The 26005-nt window shown below is 38.1% G+C and overlaps 1 protein-coding gene across 4 annotated transcripts in view; it reads right to left on the reverse strand.

Annotated features, from left to right (window-relative positions):
• The window catches only part of LOC120517926 (receptor-type tyrosine-protein phosphatase U-like), a 1019277-nt gene that overhangs the window by 415425 nt on the left and 577847 nt on the right, over positions 1–26005 (reverse strand). For all 4 annotated transcript variants that reach the window (XM_039740445.1, XM_039740444.1, XM_039740443.1 and 1 more), the window contains exons 4-5: positions 21183–21264; positions 12889–13004 (exon numbers count right to left, since the gene is read on the reverse strand). In XM_039740445.1, the coding sequence (XP_039596379.1) occupies positions 12889–13004; positions 21183–21264 (198 nt within the window). The remainder of the gene's footprint in view (positions 1–12888; positions 13005–21182; positions 21265–26005) is intronic.

Below are 26005 nucleotides of genomic sequence, written 5' to 3' on the forward strand. Positions count from 1 at the left end.
AGTAATGATCTAAATTAAACAATACAAATAAGTGATGCTTTCAGACTGCATTTAAAAGTGTATCAATGACATTGTTTGGCTCAAATACATATTTCTTTTTGTTTAGACTGTTCAAATTAATTTTGCATGTAATTCAAATCTGATAAGACTATGAACCAATATTCACCATGAATCTGCAAAATGAATAAAAGTTAATTCATCAGACAGATGTGACCTACTGTAATAAATAAATGTCCTATAAACAATAACCATACAGATTATATTTAGGCCCTTAAACTAAACTGATTGGCCTAAAATAATCAAATAATTGAAATAAATCAACATACCGGTATAACTGTCTTTAAACATGATTCCTGTTCAATATAACCTCACTAATGTATGCAAAGAATGTAGTATCACCATACAAAAATGCATGGCCTCAGTTTTACCAGTGAGACACTGGCTTTGACAAATTTTTAGTGAAATGAGAGGCTGTGAAGAGTATAACCATCAAGTCATTGATAGTAGTAAACAACAGAGGACAGAATTTCAAATCAAATATTTTTTTATCACATACAGTTATTTATACACCCAGTAAAATATGTAGTGAAATGCGTAAATGCTAAACTTCGTGACTTTGCATTAAAGGAGAATAAGGAAGAATACAAAAGGACTTTACAAATATCAAATAAATCATTATATTAAATGAAAGCAATAGTTTGCATTACATTATAATTACAAACACTTAACAAACAATAAATAAGAGAATCAACAAATGTAAGCCTATTTGAGAGATGTTTATACTTTGAATTAAATATGTCTTTAGCGATGCATTCAAAATCTACAGTTGTAGAGCTTTTGACGTGTTTGCCATTTAATTTTCCTTTGACACGTCTGTGTGTCCTCGGCTACGCCAGTTTGAGGATTATTATTATTATTATTATTGCTGAATTAAATTTCAACTAAGGGACAAATACATTCTGTCTATCTATGTTGTAGCCTAAAATTATTTTTCCTTCTCCAACTCTCTTTAATGTTTATGATGAGTTAGCGCTCATGCAAGTAGCATTGTAAATGCACTGCATATGTCATGTTGTAAAATTTTGTTAATTTCTGGAATCTGTTTAAGGCATTAGTGCAATGTGTCTGCAGGTATCTGTAAGCTTCTAGGACAGAGTTTAAAACAGCCAAGGTATTAAGCGAATGGTTACTATTCTGTTTCGTATTCAGTTTCATATTATACATATGTTTTATCGTTTTAAAGCTGACCTTTTTCACTGTTTTTCATATTTTACTAAAATAACCTTATTTATTTATATTTTGTCTAAATTTAAGAGAATCCATTTTATCACAAAGGTTATATACAGTAGCATAGGGTTTCTTTATTTTTCTTTTTTGTCACAACCCAATCTTTCCCTTTTTAGTGTCTTTGTGACCCATTTTTTTAATGATCATCAGAGGGATTCCCCCTGAAGTACTGTTACTGATCATCAGGGAGGTTTGTAGTTGGAGTATGTGGGTCCCTATTGGAGAAGGTGGCAACCCACAACCCATACTTTAAGAAACTCTGATATAGCAATATGGTACTATCTATGAATTAAATGTATTGTCTTATGCCTAATAAGGAAATATGGGTTAGTATGGTGGCAAAAATGTAACTTGACTAAGTCTGCATTATTTAATGCAGTGACCCTGGCAGACAGGTCCCTGTGTATCTTGCCTGAAAAGAAAATGTGGCAGTTTGTTAATGAAATTTGGCCCAAGTTAGGTATATAATATAAAGCGTTATATTTGGCCCTCAATAACATGTAAAAATAGTATGAATTATTATAAAGTTATGTAAAAAGCATAAATTACTGTATACGAATTAACGGATAGTCAACAACCTTTAGTCTACTTTATGCACATGGCCCTGTCAGAATTTAAGCAATTTTGTTTTTTATTTATTTATTTATTTATTTATTAACATCTATGAAGGAGACATCATTTGGGAGATGTTGAGTGTTTGTTATGAAGACATTACATGGTATCAGAGTGCAAAACAACAGGACTCAGCCTGTGCTGTCATTGCAACCAAACTACAGAAGATTGACTCATGGCTTGTTTAGAATCTGTTCTTTATTCTCTCTAGCACTATTCGAAGAACTCAAATTCTTTTTAGTTTAATGGTTTCTTGAATCCTTACTGAATTAACTCACAACTTCATTTATGCCCTTGATTTACTTATCTGTCTTTTACTACTCGACTACTCTTTTGGTATCTCCCTTTAACAAAAAGGGATTAAAATCCTTCCTTTTCTAACTCTCTTCACCAAAGGCATTCCACAAAATGCTACAGGTATTCACGTCTGGAGAAAAAGATATATATTTTATATATACAGGGTGAGCCAGAAATAAAGTACCACAGTTCTCAAAGGTCATTGCATGAGGTAGAGGCAGCCGAGTGGGTTGAGGTGGGGTTCCTTTGATAGACAATCTGTTGTAGTTTTCAGTCGGCAACATGCCTTAGTCCTAGGCGCACCGTGCTTTTGCTATCGAAGTGCACTTCAAATACAATGAATCCATCATCACTACACAAAGTGCCTTCTGAACGTACTTCAGCATTCCTCCTAATGGTGACGCCCCAAATCAGAAAACAATTCTTCAGTGTGTGGCTAAATTTCGACAGACAGGTACAACATTGAACAGAAAATCTCCAGGCCATCCTTGAAAACATCCAAGCTGTAAGGGCATCAATTTTGCAGTCTCCTAGATGCTCAACGTGCAAACATGCTTCTGCCTTAGGCATTTCCAACACATCTTTGAAGAGGATTTTGCATGAGGACCTTAATTTACACCCATACAAAATAAAGATAGTGCAGGAACTCACTGAGAGAGACTGGGAGAGCCGCAGAGAGTTGTGCGCGAACATTCTGCAAACAGTTCATCGAGATGTCACCGTCATGTGCAGCATCAAGGCACAATTCCATTTGAATGGTTGCATAAATAAGCAAAACTTCTGCTACTTGGCTGAAACCAACCCATGTGAACATCATCAGAAACATCTACACAGTGAGCGTGTTACAGTTTGGTGCGCCGTTGTAGAATTTGGCATTGTAGGCCCTTACTTTTTTGAGGAGGGGGGAGCAACTGTCACCGTCACTTCAGAACTTTACATTGAAATGCTAAAGAAATTTTTGTAGCCCCAACTGAAAGGAATGGATGTGGTGGATGCCTGGTTTCAACGGGATGGAGCAACAGCTCATATGGCGCAACAGCTGATATGGCGCAGAGATCCATGCAAGTTTCTTCCTGTGCAGCAATGTCGGGTGGCCTTCACACTTGCCTGATCTCACACCGTGTGATTTCGTCTTTTTGGGGTGATCTCAAGTCAAAGGTATACACACACCGACCACAAACCTTGAAGCCCTCAAGGATGCAGTTCGCTACGAAACTGTTGCTATTCCCCTTGAAATGGCTGAACGAGTCATGCGAGCATTCAAAAATCGTCTTCAAGAGTGTAACGCTATTGATGGCCACCACTTTGAAGACATCATTTTTTAAAACACAGTGAAAAAAATCTATTTTGTAAACCCTTTCTTGTGTCTTAATGAAATTTAGTTTATCTTGTAGCATTTTTGTAGAATAAATGTTTGAAATGTGGTACTATATATATATACATATATATATATATTTTTTTTGTTTTTTGTAGCAAACATAGAAATGGTCCTAAGCTTGGTGTCTTTGAGACAGCAAAGTCAGAACCTTTATTGCTTTTCAACTTGAGAAAAGCCTTGGGGAGAAATTCAGTATGCACTCATCTATTTTCTAAACCCAGTTTTCTCTACTGCAAGACTGCAAAGTGCTACAGCGTTCATTTCTTATTAAATACAGATAATGCTCCCTCAGTCAATTAACAGGTATTCTATACAGAGCTTTCAAAAGCACACACCATCACAAATCAAAATTAAGAAGAACCACTGCAAGTAGCCATCACTTTTTTTGTACGTATAATACATTTGTAAAATCACAGCATTCCACCATGGCACACTGACTCAACTACTTTGACCACATAATGGAATCTGACATTTTAAATGACATGAACACTCCAGAACACATTTATGTAATTCTGGAAAAGTGTTTCTATAATATTTGCTCTATCACGCATGACAGCAGTATAATATAGTTTTTGTAGAAATATATAATAGCACACTTTATGGTGACCTCTTTTTTTTTTTTCATCCACAGCCAAAAGTAAACTACATGTGCACAGTATGATAGAATATACACTTTCTGCTACACAGTTGACTTAGTAAGAAGCTGATTAGCAAAAACAAAAAAAAAAAACAAATAAGAAAGCAATTCCAATCCATCCATTTATACAGAGCCTTCTGTAGCAGCTTTTGGCAAAAGGAATGAAGCAACTCTGGACAGACAGGTGACTCCCTCATAGGCCACACTCATTCACGCTGGGCCAGTTCAGCTCTGTAGTCAATCTGACACACATGATATGTGGAAGGAGTAGCAGAGAAGGAGTTGTGAAAAAACACTCACAGGCACACTGCTTCAACTTGCTACTGTAAATCTGGTTTGCTATAATAGTGAGAAGACATCTCAAAGCTGAGAAGTCTCCAAAGAAGAGGACTTTGAAAAACAGAAAATCTTTCTACGGTATTCATTTTAGTGATGAGTAACTTTCTGCACACACCTCTCACCAACAAATTCTTATGGCAAAGCAGGAACAAGCATAGAGATATATATTTGTTAAAAATCAACTAGTGCCACAAGAATCCAGTTGAAAACTCTTCTCTTAACCTACAGTTTCCTACCTGGTTTTGCTAACAATAATAATAATATTTTTTCCCTCTATACAACTCTACAAGAAGTCACCATTCACGTTAGTCCGTCTTGTGACTCGCTCCCTGAACAATGCTAACATTGAACGATGCTACTCACTTGTTACTGGCATGCTGTGAAACAATACTTCCACAATCTGAACTGCTCCTAATCTACTGTTTTTCCTGGCATCTCATAAAGGCAAACCAACTCGAGACTGCTTAGACTTGTTTCCAGCAACCATACAAACTGCACTTCAGAACAATTGAGACATAAAACTGAGGTCCTGATTCTCTGTCGACATTAACAGATCCCTAAGCATTTTTTAAAAAAAGAAGCCAGTATATTAGAGTAATTCCTAATATACTGGCTAAACTACCCATCATGGCCTTGTCCATTCCAGCCCCCTAATCATCCACTATCTCTAACTAACTAACTAACTAACTAACTATTTTGCTCACCTCTTCATCGCCTAACAGTCGTTTCATCCATGTGGATGCTGTACATTGGTGGGGCATGAAGTGACCCTCTGCTGCCCCTGTAAAGCGATTTTAGTAGTTAAAAAAAGCGCTATATAAATGTAATTAAATATCATTACTCTAACCTCTCTGCTCTCCTCCAGGCTGTACTAACCCAATTGTCTAGCAACTCTGGTTTAAGTTCTAATTAAGTTATGTTTCTTCACATTTTGCTTGTCACTGTAATGTTGTATGTTCTAAACACTCAAATTTATTGCATATATTTGGTTTTGTAAATAATATTGTATAAATGTTTCTGTAAAATAATAATAATAACTCATCTTTACTTCAAATATAAGTTTTTTTTTCTTACTGCATTTAACATAGTTACTACATACTGTGTGTTTAATCAAATTGGCTGATTTGACATATTCTTTATCTTTAACTGGTATAGGTAAATTACAACACATGGCATTCACAAATAGAATTCTGTAGCCACACTCACCTTTAGTGCACCTTGTGATGATGTACACTCTGAAAGGTACTATGCAAAATAATGTACAGTAATCCCTCACTTTCTGCGGACAATGGGTCTTTTAATTTAGGTTACATGCTTCCTCAGTTTGATTGCCCAGTTGATTTCATACAAGGGACACTATTGGCGGATGGCTTAGAAGCTACCCAATCAGAGCATGTATTACATATTAACTAAAACTCCTCAATGATATACGATGTGCTTCCCGCGCCGTGCTTGTTTGCTTCTCTCTATCTTTCTCACTCTCTCTGCCTGACGGAGGGGGTGTGAGCAGAGGGGCTGTTTGCACAGAGGCTGTTTGCCTAGTGGATACGGACGCTCCTCTACAAAATGCCGCTTTATCGCGGTGCTTCGGCATACTTAAAAGCACGTATTGATTTTTTGATTGTTTGCTTTTCTTAGCGAGCGCTCTCTCTGACATTCTCTGCTCCTGACGGCGCTCTTTTGAAGATAAGATATGTTTGCATTCTTTTAATTGTGAGAAAGAACTGTCATCTCTGTCTTGTAATGGAGGACAGTTTAAACGTTTGACTAAAGGGTGTTATTTCATGTCTAGAGGGCTCTAATAATGTTAACAGGGTGGGAGAGTTTATAAGGGCTTAAAATATATAAAATAACCATACAAACATATGGTTTCTACTTCGCGGATTTTCACCTATCGCGGGGGGTTCTGGAAGGAGGGGATTACTGTATAGATGAAATAGCTGGTGGAGGCACATAATCTGTTATTTAGGTACTGTACATGTACTCAACGTACACAAGTTATTTATCCACCAATTCATCCATTTTCCTCATTTAGGCACAAACCTCATACAGAATTGACTTTAAAATACTAATGATGGTTTATAATACTTAAATAATCTTGCCCTTTCCTATATTTTGGAATGCCTGTCCCCCTAAAATTCCAAGTTTTAACCTTAGATCTTCTAATGGTGGTCTGCCTAAAATTCCAAGAACCAAGCTTAAAACAAGTGGTGAGACGGCTTTTTGCCTTCATGCACCTAAAATCTGGAATAATTTACCTATAGAAATTCAGCAGGCTAATACTGTGGAATATTTTTAAAAACTGCTAAAAACACATTATTTTAACATGGCTTTTTTGTAGCTACATTTAATTTGTATTCCCAATAGAATATATGGGCATATAATTATCATATTCTTCAGGGATCTGCAATCTGTACTAATATGCACAATTCTCTGTTGCTTTCTCCGGATCTTCTGTGGTGGCAATCTGTGTCACCAACACCTGATCAAGGCACCATGCAGCCCCCCGAGATGATGGAATGAAGGCAGGTTTCTCAGCTGTCATCGAGACTCCATTAAATGCCATCATGTGAATCATGAACTCTACAAGATTTGATTTACAATTGTTATGTTAGGCAGAATGCCCAGTGGGGGCTAGGCGGACTATTGGCCTTGGAACCCCTGCAGATTTTTTTTTTGGTGTGTTTCAATTTGTTGTTTAATATTATTGCTTATTTTGAATTGTTTTCTCCTCCTGTGACTTTCTTTTTTGTCATCTTGTAAAGCACTTTGGGCTACATTGCTGTATGAAAATGTGCTATAGAAATAAATGTTGTTGTGCAGCTGTTCTTTTCCTTTGTATTTCATCTTTTCATAATAAACGTGAGATACTCAAGCACAGTAGTGGCCAAAAGTTTTGACAGTGACACAGATGTTGTGTTTGACAAAATGTACGGCTTCAGTTTTTGTGGTGGCAATTCACATTGTTTTTAATATTACTGATCAGAGTGATCAGATGCATATTAATTCATTGCAAACAACTATTTTAGCATAAAAAGTTATCTTTATCACAAAAAATGATTTTCTCTTATTTATCCCTGGCACAAAATGATCAGCTAAATGCGTCCAGCAGGTGCCAGGACCGTCGCCTTCTGAGAAGTCAGCTTCAGAATCGTGTTGCCACCAATGTAGAGCTTGCTCAGTACTGGCAGCAGATGGGTGTAAGTACATCTGTATGCACAGTGAAGCGAAGACATTTGGACAACTGCCTTGTGTTAAGTAGGACAGCGAAGAAGCTACTTCTTTCAAAGAAAAACATCAAGGACAGACTGAAATTCTACAGGAATTACAAGGATTGGACAGCAGACGACTGGTGCAAAGTTACTTTTTCGGATGAATCCTCCCTTGGACTGTTTGGGACATCTGGAAAATTGATTGTCCAGTGAAAGAAATGGTGAACTCTTATCATGAGTCCTGTGTCGTGCCAACAGTGAAGCATCCTGAGACAATGCATGTGTGGGGTTGTTTCTCATCCAAGGGAGTGGGCCCACTCTCAGTTCTGCCCAAGAACACTGCCATAAATAAAGAATGGGATCAAAACATCCTCCAAAAGCAACTTCTCTCAATAATCCAGGCACAATATGGTGATGATCTATGTAATTTCCAGCATGATGGAGAACCATTTCACCAGGCAAAAGTGATAATGAAGTGGATCGGATATCACAACATTGAAAGTGTGGACCTGTGGCCAGGAAACTCCCCACATCTTAATCCCATTGAGAATCTGTGGATAATGAGAAGCCCACAAATTGTGATCAACTACAAGCACTAAAAAAGGCAAGAATGGATCACGATCAGTCAGGATTTGGACCACAAGCTGATATCCAGCATGCATGAGTGAATTGCAGAAGTTATGAAGCAGAAGGGTCAATGCTGTAAATATTGACTCTTTACATAAATTTGATGTATTTGCCAATAAAAGCCTTTGAAATTTATGAAATGTTTATAGTTGTTCTTCACTATACTACAGAAACATGTATAACAAAAAAAAATCTGAAAATGCTGAAGCAGCATAGTCTGCAAAACACATTTGTGTTGCTGCCAAAATTTTTGGCCACTACTGTATACACCTACAAATGTGCCATCACTGCTCTGATGTTTATGGAGAGCCCTGTATATCATTGCAATTTTTTTTTGCTTTTAAATATTTAAAATCATAATAGAAACTCAGGTCACCCAGAAACACCCACCTTAATTCCCAAATTCATCACAGTTGGTGTCGGTAAACAGTTTTAACATAGTGAGCATGTAGTTCTTCACACAATGGTGTTTTGTATACATATGTCTTTTCTGATTTGTTAATTGGCTTATTTTCCAAAGCACTGCTGCTGCACATGCTCTGTGACAAAGTATAATGTCTTTTTGAAAACTGTATGTTTAAGATATGCAGTATTTTTAAAGAATTTTTAAATAACACAGATAATACCTAAATTTGTTTTCATATTTTTTAATAGCCAATTGTTTTAAAGATCACGTCTTTTTACACTTAATAATACAGTATTTCCTTAAAATTTAAACTTCTGTTGGTAATTTACCCTATTATTAAAATGTCTGCAACAAGTCACAAAATTGTGCTCTTTCTTTTTAATTTTCCATTATATGCTCAATGTAGTTTTTCATCTAGAAAACTATTGCTTTTAGTAGTATGTGAAATTGTCTTTGTGTCGGGTGCTGCAAGTTGTTTCCATCTTGAGGGCCTTGTTCAACTGGCCCTGCAGTGTCCTCAGTTTAGCTTAAGTTGTGTGTATCCACGTGTATCTTGACCCTTCAGTACAGTGATGGGTCTTGAAGGCTTGCATTTGAAAAGTTCAAGCTTTTAACAGATAAGGATATGCAGTGTAAACCAGCGAAGAGGTACGAAAAGTCCAGTATATTTGCTCCCTCCAAGGTGGCCACAGTAATTTTGGGGATGAGAAAATAGATCTATATCAGGAGTGCAAGACATTATGCAGAACGGAGCTGAGTGTCATCTCAACATTCACCCACCGCTGAGGAGAACCACCTGATGGTGCTACATTTAAAAAGCACACCAAGGAAGCCTTACATGTCCTCCTTCCATTTTGTGGAAAAGAAGCCAGCAGTATGACGCATCCCTGTTTCAAAGAAGTGCAGAATCCTGGCACAAAAAGAACAGGTTTGTAGAAAATATTTGTTTGCCACATAGTAATTGCTGCTAATATCAGACTGTGCATCAAATGTGTTTCAGTGTGCAGTGGGTGTGTGAAGTCTGTGCGTTCTTTCTGTGTTATTTTATCTTGTGTTTTTTCATCTCAAAGCCATATGCTTCCATACTTGAGGTGCTGCTGTTTCAATTTAGGCAGTACTTTGCTTCCAGTACTGGCATATTATACTTTCTTTTTCCTTTTCTTTAGTTTTGTGTATATATTAATATTGTATTTATAATGTATCTTACCTGTACTTATACTCTGTAACTGTTACTCTTTTTAGAGTTTTATCCTTAACTTGCCATCTACAGACATCTGATTGTATTTGTACTGTGGCAATATTTTATCTTATCATAGACAATATACACTCACCTAAAGGATTATTAGGAACACCTGTTCAATTTCTCATTAATGCAATTATCTAATCAACCAATCACATGGCAGTTGCTTCAATGCATTTAGGGGTGTGGTCCTGGTCAAGACAATCTCCTGAACTCCAAACTGAATGTCAGAATGGGAAAGAAAGGTGATTTAAGCAATTGTGAGCGTGTCATGGTTGTTGGTGCCAGACGGGCCAGTCTGAGTATTTCACAATCTGCTCATTTACTGGGATTTCCACGCACAACCATTTCTAGGGTTTACAAAGAATGGTGTGAAAAGGGAAAAACATCCAGTATGCGGCAGTCCTGTGGGAGAAAATGCCTTGTTGATGCTAGAGGTCAGAGGAGAATGGGCCGACTGATTCAAGCTGATAGAAGAGCAACTTTGACTGAAATAACCACTCGTTACAACCGAGGTATGCAACAAAGCATTTGTGAAGCCACAACACGCACAACCTTGAGGCGGATGGGCTACAACAGCAGAAGACCCCACCGGGTACCACTCATCTCCACTACAAATAGGAAAAAGAGGCTACAATTTGCACGAGCTCACCAAAATTGGACAGTTGAAGACTAGAAAAATGTTGCCTGGTCTGATGAGTCTCAATTTCTGTTGAGACATTCAAATGGTAGAGTCAGAATTTGGCGTAAACAGAATGAGAACATGGATCCATCATGCCTTGTTACCACTGTGCAGGCTGGTGGTGTGGGGGATGTTTTCTTGGCACACTTTAGGCCCCTTAGTGCCAACTGGGCATCGTTTAAATGCCACAGGCTACCTGAGCATTGTTTCTGACCATGTCCATCCCTTCATGACCACCATGTACCCATCCTCTGATGGCTACTTCCAGCAGGATAATGCACCATGTCACAAAGCTCGAATCATTTCAAATTGGTTTCTTGAACATGACAATGAGTTCACTGTACTAAAATGGCCCCCACAGTCACCAGATCTCAACCCAATAGAGCATCTTTGGGATGTGGTGGAACGGGAGCTTCGTGCCCTGGATGTGCATCCCACAAATCTCCATCAACTGCAAGATGCTATCCTATCAATATGGGCCAACATTTCTAAAGAATGCTTTCAGCACCTTGTTGAATCAATGCCACGTAGAATTAAGGCAGTTCTGAAGGCGAAAGGGGGTCAAACGCCGTATTAGTATGGTGTTCCTAATAATCCTTTAGGTGAGTGTATTTTCATGAGCAATGGGTATGTATAGGATTCTCAGTTTACTTATTATATCTATATTTTAGTACTTAAGATATACAATTTAAAAAAAAATTTAAATAACACCTTAATGTGTTTCCCTGTTCTTTATAGAATTTCTAAATATCGCATTTGTTTTTACATTGAATAATACAATAATTCCTTACATAAAATGACAGTTTTTTAAGCTATAGCAAAGCTCAGACTGTGAGGCCTACAACATTTCCCCATGGTGCCATCACCACATGATGCCCAGAAAAAGATGATAAAAAGAAATTCATTTAAAATAACAGACACAGAACAAAACAACATTCATAAACTGTTATGTTATGGCATCTGATTAGCATTTAAAATATTACTGCTGCATGCATGAATAAAATAAATGAAATTTAATTTAGACGGTTTATAATTGTTATCTGTGTAACAAGTGAATCTATAAAAAGTTTAAAGAGAAAGCTATGATGTGAAAAAGGTTTATTGGTTGCCATGGAAATCAAAAATAAAACAGCTGAACAATACGGGAGAACATATAGCAAACAGTATAATTTTGCAATTAAAAACGCAAAATTAACTAATATTCTTTCCAGCGCACTCACACGGGTAATGAAGCATTACTTGCCAAAAAAGTAACAGGAAATAAGAAAGCATAAAAACGAATGGTTGGAGGTTTACAACGTTTATTGGAGGAGAGTGAAGTCTGCAGGCCTGAGAGACCACACTGCCAAGTCCATGACAGCTCTGCCGACTGCCGTGCCACATTATGGTGGTCTAGCTATACACAGTCATGGGATTTCTTTTTAACTCTTTTCAGTCTTTACAAAGGATCACTAACTGTTATCTGCAAGTTTTCAACATACCTTGAATATTTGCTATAGCTTGTGTATTACTGTAGTCTTTAAGTTTGTTATTTTACTTGACCTTCTCCATGGTGCTCCTAACATACTTCACTGCCTCAATTATTATCAGACTGAATGAGCCGTTTGCAGTGTTGCACAGAGCAGTTAACAACGCTGCCTCACAGATATGGCATCCCAAGCTCAACCTTGCACATAGTTACTATTGGTGTAGTCTGAATGTTCTCCCTGTATCTATATGGCATTTTTTCCAGGTACTCCTCTTTTCCTAAATTTACAAAGATGCTTGTTTGGTTAACTGATGATTCTAAACTGGCGTCCCAACAAGGCATAATATCTGGTTTACATCCAATTCCTTTTAACCTGACCTGAAGTACGTGGGTTTCAGAATTTAAGGTTGTGTATTGCAATATTAGAAACATTCAAATTGAGAGTTAATTTTCTCTGCACTTACAATGGCAAGCTAGAGGAAAAAAAATCACAATGAAAAGTAAATAGAAACTCAGGGGAACCATAAAGGGAAACTGAAAGAAAAATCAACAAGAATAAAATGACTTAGAATGAAAAAGAAAACTCATCAAAACCACAGGATATAGACAAAAAGGGTGCTAGTCATCTAGATATGATAGGTGCAATAGTTCTGAGACAAGCAACAAGTTCTTGAACATATAAATTAAACCAACATTTCCTCACCTCGAGAAAGAAGTGATCAGATTCTGAAGCTCGACCTGAAGCCACACACTGGAATATGGCGCTTTGTCCCGCATTCACTTCAACATCTCCCAGCCTTGAGAAGTGCGGTGCTTTATCTGCAATGAAAGCACAACACTGTGGCTTACCTTGCTCGATTCTGTTTTTTTTTTTTTTTAACAGTTCTATTCAAAATTGAATCGTTTATATCACAGACATGATCCATTTACTGCTTCATGCTCTTAGTCAATATATCTGGAATGATTTCAGCTTAGATGTTTGACTATACTTTCCCCTCTTTGTGTGTGTACACTGAGCTGCTGTACAGGTGATCTATTAAAGGTAAATTTACAGTTAGAAGCAAAGAAATACTAACATCGCTCAGTGTCCGTCTTTTCTACTGTCAACAACTGCTCCTCAAAACTGCAGCAAAATCCTGGTAAAACTGCTTCCACTCTGACAAGACACAAAGGTACCAAAATCTGTAGCCATTAAGGGCCAGTTGGGCAGCAATTTACCTTATTATTAAAATGTTAAAATTAACAACCTTCAGAGAGGTGCTCTTATTCTTCCCACTTTTCCATTACATGCTCAATGCAGTGTCCTATCTAGAAAAATATTGTTTTTGGTAGTATGTGAAATTGTCATTGTGCTGGCTGCTGCAAGCCATTTTCCATTTGGAGGGGCTCATTCTATTGGTCCTGCAGTGTTCTCAGTTTACTTTTGCTTGTGTGTATGCATGTGTAACCTCAACTTTCAGTGTAGTTCAAGCTTTTAACATGCAAACCTATGCAGTGCAAGCCAAAGAAGTCATTCAAACCTCAAAGGTGGCCATAGTACTTTGGAACAAAAAAAAAAGAAAGTAGATTAATATAGGAAAGCATCAAACCAAAATATTACACAGAATAGAGCTGAGTGGCATCTTGATCTTTACCTACCTCTGGGGAGGACAGTTTAATAGAAAAATATATACATAGCACTTTTGAAGACACTAATTGCAGTTTACATAGAGATGGGGAGCCACTTCAACCAACTCCAACGTGTAACATCTACCTTGATGATGTGATAGCAGCCATTCTGCACCAGTACACTGACCAAACATTAGTTATTAGGTGATAAAGGGGTGAGAGATAGCCAGTTAGACACAGGGGATGATTAGGAGGCAGAATAATCAGGCTGTGACGGGCAGTTAAGCCTGGACATCGAGAAACACACTGATAGGGCTAAATTTGCAAAAGACACCAACCTAGGAAGCCTTAGGTGTGCTCCTTCTATTTTGTGGAAAACAAGCCAGCAGTATGATGCCCCCATTTCAAAGAAGTACACCATCCTGGCATAGAAAGAAAAACTTTTCTTTGTAGTAGTTAGGGCTGCTGTCGGACAGCCCCAGAGTCTCGTGTTTGAATTGTGCACTGTGTGTGTAATCTGTGTGTTCGTCTTCTGTTGCTGTGGCTTTTTTTCATTTGGTACTAAACTTGAGATGATACCATTTCAATTTAGGCAGTGCATAGTCTATATATTTTTTATGAACAGCAAGTAGTTGTGAGGTTCATAGTTTAGTTATTAAATGTCTATTTCTGTATTTTGTCAGATGATTCCGATGCTGGAGGGTTATCATAATTACATAATGCCAATCAGGATGAAACTGGACCCACATTTCATTATTTTAATACTTTTTTTTGTGACGTCAATGGTGCATGAACCTTCAATCTCCTTAAGGACTGTTTCTCTCTTCCTTCTGGACATGTGATTTTATGGCTGCTCTGCATGCCTCATTTTTCAGCCGGTTACTCTGCCGTGAATCCTGCGGTAAGATGGGCGTCGTTCCCCAGCATGGCATGAAGTAACGCTTGGAGGCTGTCATGCCAGTGCTTGTGTATTAGTGTGAATGATGGGCCTCCTTACCCATGTCAAAATTGCCAACAATGTTTCCACCCGTGGCATGCCTGAATACCACTCCCACCACAGCTGTTTACTGACCATCACTACAGGTAAGTGCTCTCTTTTTATAACTAACCTATACAAATATCAAACTGGTCTAGTTAGTTATTAGTCTCCCAAAGCCCTGTGATACAGCCTATCACAATTACAAGAACTTGGGGCATGTCAACTGCACATTGTGGCTGGCAGGAGAACATGGATTCATGTGAGGAACAGTTGTGTGAAGGATTTTTTGCTACTTGCACCTAATATAATTCAACGTAAAAAACCCACAGAGGTAAGCAAATGTTCACAAACTCATGAAAACAAATCAACCAGAGACTGTGCAAAGAGGAAAGTTTATGCAAGCAGAAATGAGAATATCTGCAAGATTGATTTGTAAAAACAAAGAAAAAATGGGGTATTCTGTAACCGCGCAGTGTCACGCACTGAACGCATGCACTATAAACAGACCAGGGTGTGTATCATCTGTGTAACCATGTACAGTATGTAACCATTTGTGCCTGTGTATAAACAGACCTTTAGTTATTAGCAAAACAGAGATATCAATAGTTAGGAAAATGACTATTAATTCTAGAGAAGTCTGCACACATAAAGGATACCTCTGGTATGACCCCACCAGATTTCATGCTAAAGCGCCATTGTTTCTATATGCCTTCTTAACTTCAACATTAAACTCGCTCTCCTTCATGCAACGCATCGCGTTACACCATATCAAAACCCATTTACATGCTGTGATACATAAATTGAGACTTGGGCAAAAAAGCTAACCCCATGAATTAAGCAATCATCTTAAATGTTGCAATCAGGTTTACCTTCTTTAGGCATGGCCATTGGTGATGTAAGTTTTTGACACAGAAGGGTGCATTTAGCCAGCGTCTCTGGTTGTCTTATTAACTTCCTGTCTTGCAGTCTCCCTGCCATTTCCTTTCATGGTTTACTGACTTGAGATACTTGAGGTAACATCTTCTTCAGATGCAGTTGCCTCGCTATGTGCTTACTAATGAACCCTGATGGCAGATAATAGGACTTCTATAATCATTTTTTCGCTAATTTCTTCGGGATGAAGATACCATCAACTGCTGATATTACCAATGCCATTTTTCTTAAATGTTACTGATTTAATTAAAAGATGTGGGCAGCAGTGTTTCTGTAACAATAATTAACCCGCAATGCCTGGAGAATTTATTATTCTGCACAGAAGATATTATTTAAAAAAAAACCCTCTGGTGGCCAGGGTGCCAAGTAAGATCCACTAAAGCCTCCATGGAAACATGACAGGGGTAAATCAATAGAAATGCTAGGTGTAATCTGTGTTAAGGAGGGCCAGTCAGCATACAGGATGTCATTTAGTGGGCACTACCTCTGGTACCCCACTTTAGTGTTCTATCAGGCCTCCAAGAACCCTGTGACTACTACATTTCTCAAAAGGTACGGTTTTTCTTGCTAAATACCTTGATTGATTACCGATTGTTCATGTAGGCTAGAGCTTTCACTTTCACCTCCCTAATATATACAGAACATATGGCAGAGTGATGGCTCTGTGGCAAAGGGTCTGCACTGATATCTAGAAGGTTGCTGGTTTAAGTCCCATTACTGCCAAAATGCATCTTCCTCAGCTAGGCCCTTTGAACAAGGGCCTTAAAATGAAAATTAGTCCGGGGTGCTATACAATGGTTGATCCTGCGCTCTGATCTCCAAAGGTTATTCAAAAACACAATTTCCCCTGGGATTAATAAAGTATATCATCATCGTAAATTATACAATTGTTAAAATTAATAATAAAACTATATCAATAAAGGGAAGGCTACTAAAAAGATCCTGCAGCATTGAAGGTTCCAAAGGCACATTATTAATGGAAAAGGTTTGGAATAGCAACAACTCAGATGTGGCCATCCAGAGAAGGGCCATGGTAAAAGAGGTGGACCAAGAACATGATTGTCATTTAGGCTGAGCTCCAGAAAACTTAGGTGGATATGTGAAAAACTTCCAGAAGGACAACCATCACTGCAACACTCTATTGATCTACACATTATGACAGAGTGGGCAGATAGAAACCGCTCCTCAGTAAAAGACAAGTGAAAGCCCTCTTGAAGTTTCCAAAAAAGGCACCTAAAGGACTCTTGGACTTTGAGGAACAAGATTCTTTGATCTGATTAAACCAAGATTAGTGTTGTGTCTAAAGGAAACCACTCACTACTTATCACTTATGCAATTCCATTCCTACCAAGAAGCATGGTGGTGGAAACATCATGTGGGGTTGGTTGGGATTGGGAGACTAGACGGGATTGAGAAAAAGATGAATGGAGCAAAGTAAAGAGATATTTGTGCTCTAAAGCACTCCAGACCTTAAACTGGGCCAAAGACTCCAACTACCCACAAGACAATGGCCATAAGAATTTAGGAAAGACAACCAGAGTGTTGGGAATGTCCATGAGTTGCCAATGCAAAGCACAGACCTGAACTCAATCAAACAACTTTGGAGTGACCTGAAATTAGCTGTTCATTGACGGTTTCCATCCAACCTGACAGAGCTTCATAGGATCTACAGAGAAGGAGGGTAGAAAATCCCCAAATTGTGTGAAGCTTGTCGCATCGTACCCAAGACTACTCCAGGCCATAATTTCTGCCAAAGGGCCTTCGACAAAATACTCCATGAAGGGTCAGAAAACCTGTACACATGTATTTAAAAAAACAGGTATCACCTTTGCAAACATTTCTACAATCCTGTTTTCACTTTGTCATTCTAGGTTTATGAGTGAAATGATTTTAGCAAAAGACTGCAACATAGAAAATGTGAAAAACTAGGAGGCCTGGTAACTTTCTGAATCTGCTATATAAAAGACAAGTCTGGAGACAATGTTAAGAATTGTACTTGAGATGCGACATGACATTGACTTTCACAATTGCAGGATCTTTCAGGAAAAGTAATTTCAAAAGCACTAGTTTTCCAATGGGCAATGTTGTACAATGGGTATAATCAGTAGGTTTGCCTAGAATTATGCTAGAATTGTGGAGCTGGCTGAGAGACCGCTTTAATTATTACTTTCTAAATAAGGTTTTCTTTCTCCCACCACATTAAAAGTACATTTTGACTTATTTGGCACGTTACCCTCATTTATTGAGGCATTCAGAATACACAGTGCAAACTTCAGCATGACTCCCTTTCACTTTCATTTTCTCAAAATAATTTTGCTTTACACATTCGTCTTGAAGAAATAAAACAATGACTATCTGCTTAATAATAAACTTTAGCAAAACCTATGAAGCAATGCCAAAACAAACTGCAAAACACAGTTTTCCATACAATCCGTTGATATTTACTTATGCAGTCCTTGTCGAAATTTAAATCTCAATGTTTAAATTCTTTCAGAAATTTTCCAACTATATTCATAATTCTGTCAGTTGGTTCAAAGAGCTGACTCTCACCTAAACTATAGTAATAATGACAATAATACACTTTAAGAAGGACAAAAGGGCCTGGAAGTGCAAGCTGCTGTAATGAATGGTGGTTACTCTCATTGTGCCCCACTGCTAATGTGCTGTGGAAATAGTCATGCAGAGATATTCTAAAGTGCAGAACAAAAAGAAAATGAAAAATGAACAGATTGCATTACTTAGGGGAAGCCAATTTCTAATACTCACTGTTTCATTTAATACACTTTTTAAAGATTATTTAAGAAAGCGTATGAAAAATGACTGCCATCTTAAAACCTTATTCTGCAAGCTTTTGGCAGGAGCAAGGAAGCCTTTGCCAAAGTTTCAGAATGTAAGAAAAACAATCATGAAGAAATGGTGCATTACAAATGCATTTGATGGCAAAAAAGATAATATGTTGTTGATTACGGCCCCTCGTGCACTGATTCAAAAAGCAAGTCAGAAGAATCAGGCTGTAACACTTAGTACTCAAAATAGAGAAAAAGTGCCAAAGGTAAGTGTAGTTTAATGTGAATGTAAATGTCTAGCATCCTTTTTCAACAGACTTAAGTTTAATGTCTGAATAAGGATGCCACACTCACTGGAACATTTCTGCCAACAATCCATTCTTATGTGCCTTACAAAATATGATGTCTCAGATTCAAACAAACAGCCATTTTCAGACTTCACGCTTATACTTCTCTGCCATTTTAGCGGAACCTCTTCAGCAATATGCACTTGTAAACAAATTTCCTGCTGAGGCTTTTTAATATAATGATGCATTGTGTATATCACACGTGCAGCTCCACCTAGAAGTTACTCCTTCCCTGGATATAATGGTGGGACCTCAGTAGTTTTCAGGTGCATAGTCTGAGGGTGCCAGAGGTGATTCTCAAATGACAATACATGTCTGGGGACAACCGATTAAAAAGAGTGGAGTGAAGTAGCAGCAAAATCCTGCACTACAAAGGCTACATCCACAGCACTTCTTCCTCAAATACTCGTCACCTATTTCTCCAGCCTGTGCATTTTAAACTGCTGCCAGGGTTCTGAGAGAGAGAGAGAGCAAAAGATACTGAATAAAACAACTGACACTGAGAGGAAATACAAAACTGTGGTGTATGCATCTAAAAAGTTTTAAAGTGCTGCAGCTATTTTGTCATGGACAGTAATGTTTGTTACATTTCTTTAGTTACTCGTTTTGACGTGCAGTCAGAAGGTGGGTGCTGAGTAGCCTTGACTGTGCTTTACTATTGTCATTAAGCAGACTTGTTGATTCGGGTGTTTTGAGAACTGAAATCTGCATATCCTATGGCGGCTCTTTGTATCAGTTCTCTTGATGGCAGTCTCTTTGACAGAGTGTGACAAACAGATTAGCTTAAATCCATGTTTTGCAGTTCATATTTTAATGAACATAACTGCCAGTTCTTTCAAGCTTACATCTACTCCTACACTATCATTATAATGTTGAAAAACAGAGAACACACACAGTACTTGCAACAACATGTCAATCATGTTTACCATTAATCCACTGATGCCAGTATATAAACTGATTTTACAAAAACGTTTTTCCCTTCAATCAGGTAAAGTTTTTAAGATGTGCAATGTGCTCTCTGTTATCTATATGTCTAAGTGGGTCTTTTAGGAGACCTTTCAAATGTTCATCGTAATCAGAAGCTTGCTATTTGCCAGACCAGTTTTTTTCATTTTTGCTCTTTATTTCGCCTTATACAATTTCTTATATTAGGAATTTGTTAGTTTTCACATACCCCTTGGGGTCAGAGCACAGGGTCAGCCATTGCACAGCACCTGTAGACCAACTGCAGGTTAAGGGACTTGATCAAGGGTCCAGCAGAGTAGGATCTCTTTTGGCAGTGATGGGGATCTGAACCGGCAACCTTCCAGATAACAGCACAGATCCTTAGCCTCAGAGCCACCACTAAACGTGAGCACCTTAAAGTCCCCCACTCCTACTTTGAGTGCTGCCTTCATTAAGCATTGGATTAGTTTAGAAATGTGACCCCCAGTGAGCCGTCTAATTGTTTCCACCCAGTTTTAAGCATGAGTCACTCATGGTTGTCTCCAGACATAACTATTATACAGTAGGTCTGGCTTCAGCGACACTATCAGCTGCATGATAAACACAGAGTAAGCATTTCATCCCAATTCATCCACCAGTGTTTTGGAGTCACTGTGTTCCTCAAGTCAAACATTTACTAATCCCCATCTCCAAAATTAATAAAAAGCAGAAAACATGTCCAGATAAAAAAACAGAATCCCACCAGATAGTCTTGAGCAATTTAATTTAACCTTGATCCATATAGCTTGCACTTGTAGATTCTTAAATGCTGCCAATAAAGGAGAAATATTTTATTTTTAGAGGAATATTCTTGTCTAAAATAGTAGCTGTCATTGTTAATGGAAATACGCCAGTATGCAGGGCTCATGTCAGACTTAAATACAGCTTGTTCTTTCATTTGCAGCTTCTTAAAATACTATGCAAAGTGATCAGAGGTCAAATAGTGTAAATATCACACACAGTTTCTCCTGAAGACAAAGGGAATTAGAAAGAACGTAGTGATGATTTCTGTGTGGTTTCAGCTTGCTGCAAAGAAGCCACTGTTATAGGCTGCAGAGTAGTCTTCTGGTTTGGTGAGGATAATTCAAAACATTGTAGGCTCCATGCTGCTCTGTCATTGACTATTTTGGCTAATGTTGTAGAGAGACAGTGCCAGTGATTACAGGTAAATGAGAATGGTAGACCATTCCTTAAAAAACAAAACTCAGCAATCGTGAATGATTCATAAAATCTCCTCTTTAACCTTAATACAGAGACATGGCTCAGGCTAATTCACCCCTGTTCATTTTGAGTCCAAGAATGGTTTTAAACGTTTTCCAAAAAAATCTAACTAAAATGACAAAAAAACTGAACTACTTACTGCATGGGTACTTGAGCAAAAGAATATCATCCATGCCAATATAACCATGATGCTCCAGTGAGATGGTCGCTTCAAACAGCATCTTGGATAAAGAAAAGGAAGAACAAGAAAAATCCTAAGTTATAGAAATCAATAGACAAATTATGTAAGATATATACAGTACGTTACAATAATCTAAAGTTGTTCTACTTGCATAGTGATTTCCACAGTTTTTAATGTCATAAAGCCACTTCCAATGCAATTCATATTGCACTAACTATACATACAAGATTTGTAAATTAAACAGGACAGCTAATTGATTTGGCAAGAAATTTAATGCACAAACTTTCACTTAATAAGCCAAAGCTGCAACTTGAAGGAAATGGGACAAATCATTTTAGTAAGAGACAAGAGCCTGGGCAAATACCTTCACGGAACACAAAATGAAGGAAACAGCAGAATACGAAGGGAGAGCCAAAAATACCTGGAATGGGTCATTAGCATGGGAGTAGGATTAGTTATCAACTATTCTACTAAATATCATAGGTCTGATCAGTCGGTCAAGTGGCACTGTGCTGAGCTGATTGAGATTTGTATTTCTGACATTTATTCTACAATTATGCGCACAACTTTGGTGATTCTACTTCTCTGAGCCGAAAAAAGCATATCAGGTCATATCAGACATTGAGGTAATAAAGAGTTAGTTCTTCAACAATTAAAAACTTGTTAGTAAAGGGTATGTTCATTATAAATAGATTGTCAATCAGCAACATTACATTGAACTGCTGAGGTGTCTGCAAGAAAGTATCAGAACAAAAATGTCTGGAACAGTGACGCACACAAAACTGCATTTCCTACCATGATGGCGCACATGCACAAACTGTGTTGTCAGTCAAGGATGTTTTGACCTAAAACAATGTGGTTGTTTCTCTGCACAACTCACATTCACCAGAACTCTCACCCTGTTACTTCTTTTTGTTCATTGTTTGTTGAAGTTAAAATTGAGACAGAAGGGAAGACAATTTATTATTGTGGGAGAAATCCAGGAAAAAAATGAAGGAGGCTTTAAGCACAGTAACAAAATATGAGTGCAGGATGTGTAAAAATAGAAATAAGAGAAGCACTTGGACAAGGGTGGTGCTTCTCAAGGAGAGTTTTCTGACAGTAACTTAAATAGAATTTGCTGAAATATTTTGAAATATTTGTAATTTCTAATATAATTATCTTTACAATTTAATTTAATAGTCTTTTTTCTTGAAATTTACAAACTTTGTCATTGTGTTTGTTTTAGAGATCAAATAATATATTTATTGTAAGATAAGGAAAGTGAATTTTAACAACATGACATATTGGAAAAATGGGAAAGGCACTATACAAATAAAATGTATTATTATTATTATTACTAGCCAACCCGCATAATCAGGCCGGTTTTTTAATGATTTTTAAGCACAGGAAGAAAATTAACATTTAAAAAATCGGTAATGTAATAAATCAGCAAGAAAAGCAACATTGTAACAATGCACGGAACGAACCAACACACAATCGTCCGTGACTGAAAACTGGCGAACCGCCATCGCGCCTTCTCCTGCCAGACGGAGGAATGGTGGTGCACGGCGCTCAGTCATGGAGTGTGGAATGGGAGGAGAGGAGAAGGACGTCCATTCAGCTCTGTCCGTCATGCTAGTCTGCTGATTTCTCGTTCAGTATGCACTGCCCGCTCATGTGCCCACTTCCAACTCTTCACTTGAGTTGTTGTCGTCTTTACACAGTCCAGATGCACCTGTGACTCACGTAGATGTTTCATTGCTCTGTGTGGTTTTGGCTGCTTTTCTATATATAATCCACCAAGACACCCGACCACAGTAGTAGCGAAGTGGGGGGGTTGGTGTATAAAGGGTAGGGACGTAACCAGTGGGAGCATATGAGTCGCACTTAGTGGGAATTCCACGGTTTGCAGCCCAAATGGGGTTCAACGGCTTACCCATGCCTCTCTGCGCCGGGTAGACACACGCTCAATCTCGTGCATAATTATTTATTGAATGCTAAATACTTCTGGAAAGACACGGTTGTCTAAAACGGGTTGGTGTGAGAATACAACAGTAAGTGAATGAAAAGATGGAATTCTGGAGAGAGCAAAATACAACACAATAGTGAACCCGCGGCATAACAAACGCTGCATAATTATTTATTGATGGTTGAACACTTCTGGAAAGACACAGTTGTCTAAAAAGGGAGGGTTTGAGGATACAACAGAAAGTGAATTAAAAGATGGAACTCTGGAGAGAGCAACATATAATTGTCCGTGAGTGAAGAAGACGCATGTTTGTCGCGGATGTGAATTGCTGTATGTAGCATGTAAAACAGTTTGCTATGGTGCACAAGGTCGTGCGTCGTAACCGAAAACTCGGTTTTTAAAGACTGCTTACTTCATTGAGTTTTAACCTCAGTTGTAAAGGACTGTTTTAAGGATCCCAAGGGATACCCCTCGCAAACCATTTTACACGCTGCATATGGTGACTCACCTCCGCGAGAAACATGCCTCTATGAACAGTCAAGGTGGCTTGGAGGTACATGAGGCCTCTACGACACACGAATATAAATGACGCCGTTCTTTCTGTGTCGTCGCGGCTCTGAGAGTTGTCGTCGTATCCAATGGTCTTGGGAGTTGGTGGGCGTGGCTCCTTCCTGCGTGCGCCATAGGTGTCTTACTTGTCGGCGGCTTAGTAAATCCACGCCCCTTCCAGCGTGTTTTCCATGGGTGTCTTGCTTTAGTGAATTATAGATATATATATATAGATTATTAAGATGAAGATAATATCTTAAAGAATTTGGGACTCTGTCCACAGTGGATCCCAAAAGGGCACAGGGGTTATGCTTATAACTGTAATAGTTTAAAAGCTTTGCCAGCCTCATTACACAAAAAACTTTACATTTCAGTAATAATAGATTACCAGTTCTTAATAAAATACTTAAACATTACAGATTCAAAAGTAACCTTTTTGCACCAGTTTATTTGACAAGAAATAAATTATAAATGATTAATGATATATGTGCAAATGTCTACTAAAGCCATGGTGTCACAACCAGGCCATATTCAATTGTCAAAATCAAGTCCTTTAGGCCGACACATTTTGGGATCATAATCCCTTCCTCAGGGTCAGACTTCTAAAGAGATATAAAACAGATACATCTTACACCAGTGCATTAAGTTCTATGGGTAACATATATTTATCATCAACATACACTAACTGGGAAACTAAATCTCTTAGATTTACACAAGGCAGGTTCCTTCTCACAAAGTAGGGGCACTTAATTAATAATCACATTAACCAGTTTAAATCACATGACCTGAGTTATTTCAGTCATTTCAATGTTTTAATTTTTTAACTCATCAAATTCTGTTACCTTCATGAACCAGAAAATGTCAAGCCCAACAATGCACACAATCCAATAATAGACTGCAAGAACACAGAATCAGACATAAATAAAGAACAGAAGCCTGCTCTCAAACCCTATGAATGGATTACATGTAGCTTTCAAATCAAATGGAAGTAAACCCTCCTGAGATGCATCAATGTTGGACAAAGATGATCACATCGCCTATTGTCGTACACATACTGCTGGTGCCAAATTCTGACCCTACCACCTGTCTTCCTCAACAGAAATTGATGATTTATCAGATCAGACTATGTTTTTTAAAGTCTTCAGCAATCCAGTTTTGGTGAGCCTGTCCCCACTTCTGTCCTTGCTTGACAGAAGTGGAACCCAACGTGGTCTTCTGCTGTTGTAGTCCATCTGCCTTAAGGTTCAATGCGTTGTGCATTCTGGGATGCTTTTCTGCTCACTACAGTTGTACAGAGTGGTTATCTGTGTTACCATAGCCTTTCAGTCAGCTTGCATCCAGTCAGGCCATTCTTCTCTGACCTCTCTCCTCAACAAGGTGTTTTACTCTGTGGAACTGCCAATGACTGTTTTCTTTTGCTATTATTCTGAGTAAACTCTAGAGACTGTTGTGTTTTAAAATCTCTATAGCTCAGAAGTTACAGAAATACTCAAACCAGATTATCTGCAACCAATAATTTTGACACAGTAAAACTGTCTGAGTTCAAATTTTTCTTTTTGCTGGTTTTGGATATGAAAATTAACTGAAACTCCTGACCTATACCTGCATGTTTTCATACATTGCGCTAATACAGAACGATTGGTTTATTAGATAACCGAATGGATAAGCAGGGGTACAGATGTGCTAATAAATCACCCAAATGAGTGTATATTGGCATTATTTTAATAACAATTTCAAAGTAATTAACAGAAGCTTCAACAGGGATTTTAAAAAGACAGCCTTCAAAACTTATGGAGAAACAAGACAGAGGAGTTTCTTTACAGGATGTAAAAGCTTCCTGTTGGGTAAAAGAGCAACAAAACACAGAAGCCTCTTTCAAGCATGGGTTCTACAAAATGTCCCAGGAATTAACTTTAGATTATCAGGACAAAATGGAAATCTCCTGGGTGCTGAATATTTCTAAATAACAGCCACAGGGGATGCACTAACCAGTGTGTTACTTCGTGCTGGTCCCAAGCCCAGATAAAAGGATAGGGTTACGTCAGCAAGGGTATCCGGTGTAAAATTTTGCCAAATCAATATGCAGACAACAATACAAATTTCCACAACGGATCGGTCAAGCCCTGGGTTAAGAACGACCGCCACCAGTGCTGTTAGCCAGCAGGATGCTGGTGGAAATTGGGCTACTGTTGGCCGAAGAAGAGGAAGGGGGGTGGGGTTTGTGGGTGGAGACATGTCCAGAGGCAGGAGGAGAGGAGGAAGGTAAAGAGAGTAGAACTGC

The sequence above is a fragment of the Polypterus senegalus genome, chromosome 17, assembly GCF_016835505.1.
Source record: "Polypterus senegalus isolate Bchr_013 chromosome 17, ASM1683550v1, whole genome shotgun sequence".
Taxonomy (NCBI): domain Eukaryota; kingdom Metazoa; phylum Chordata; class Cladistia; order Polypteriformes; family Polypteridae; genus Polypterus; species Polypterus senegalus.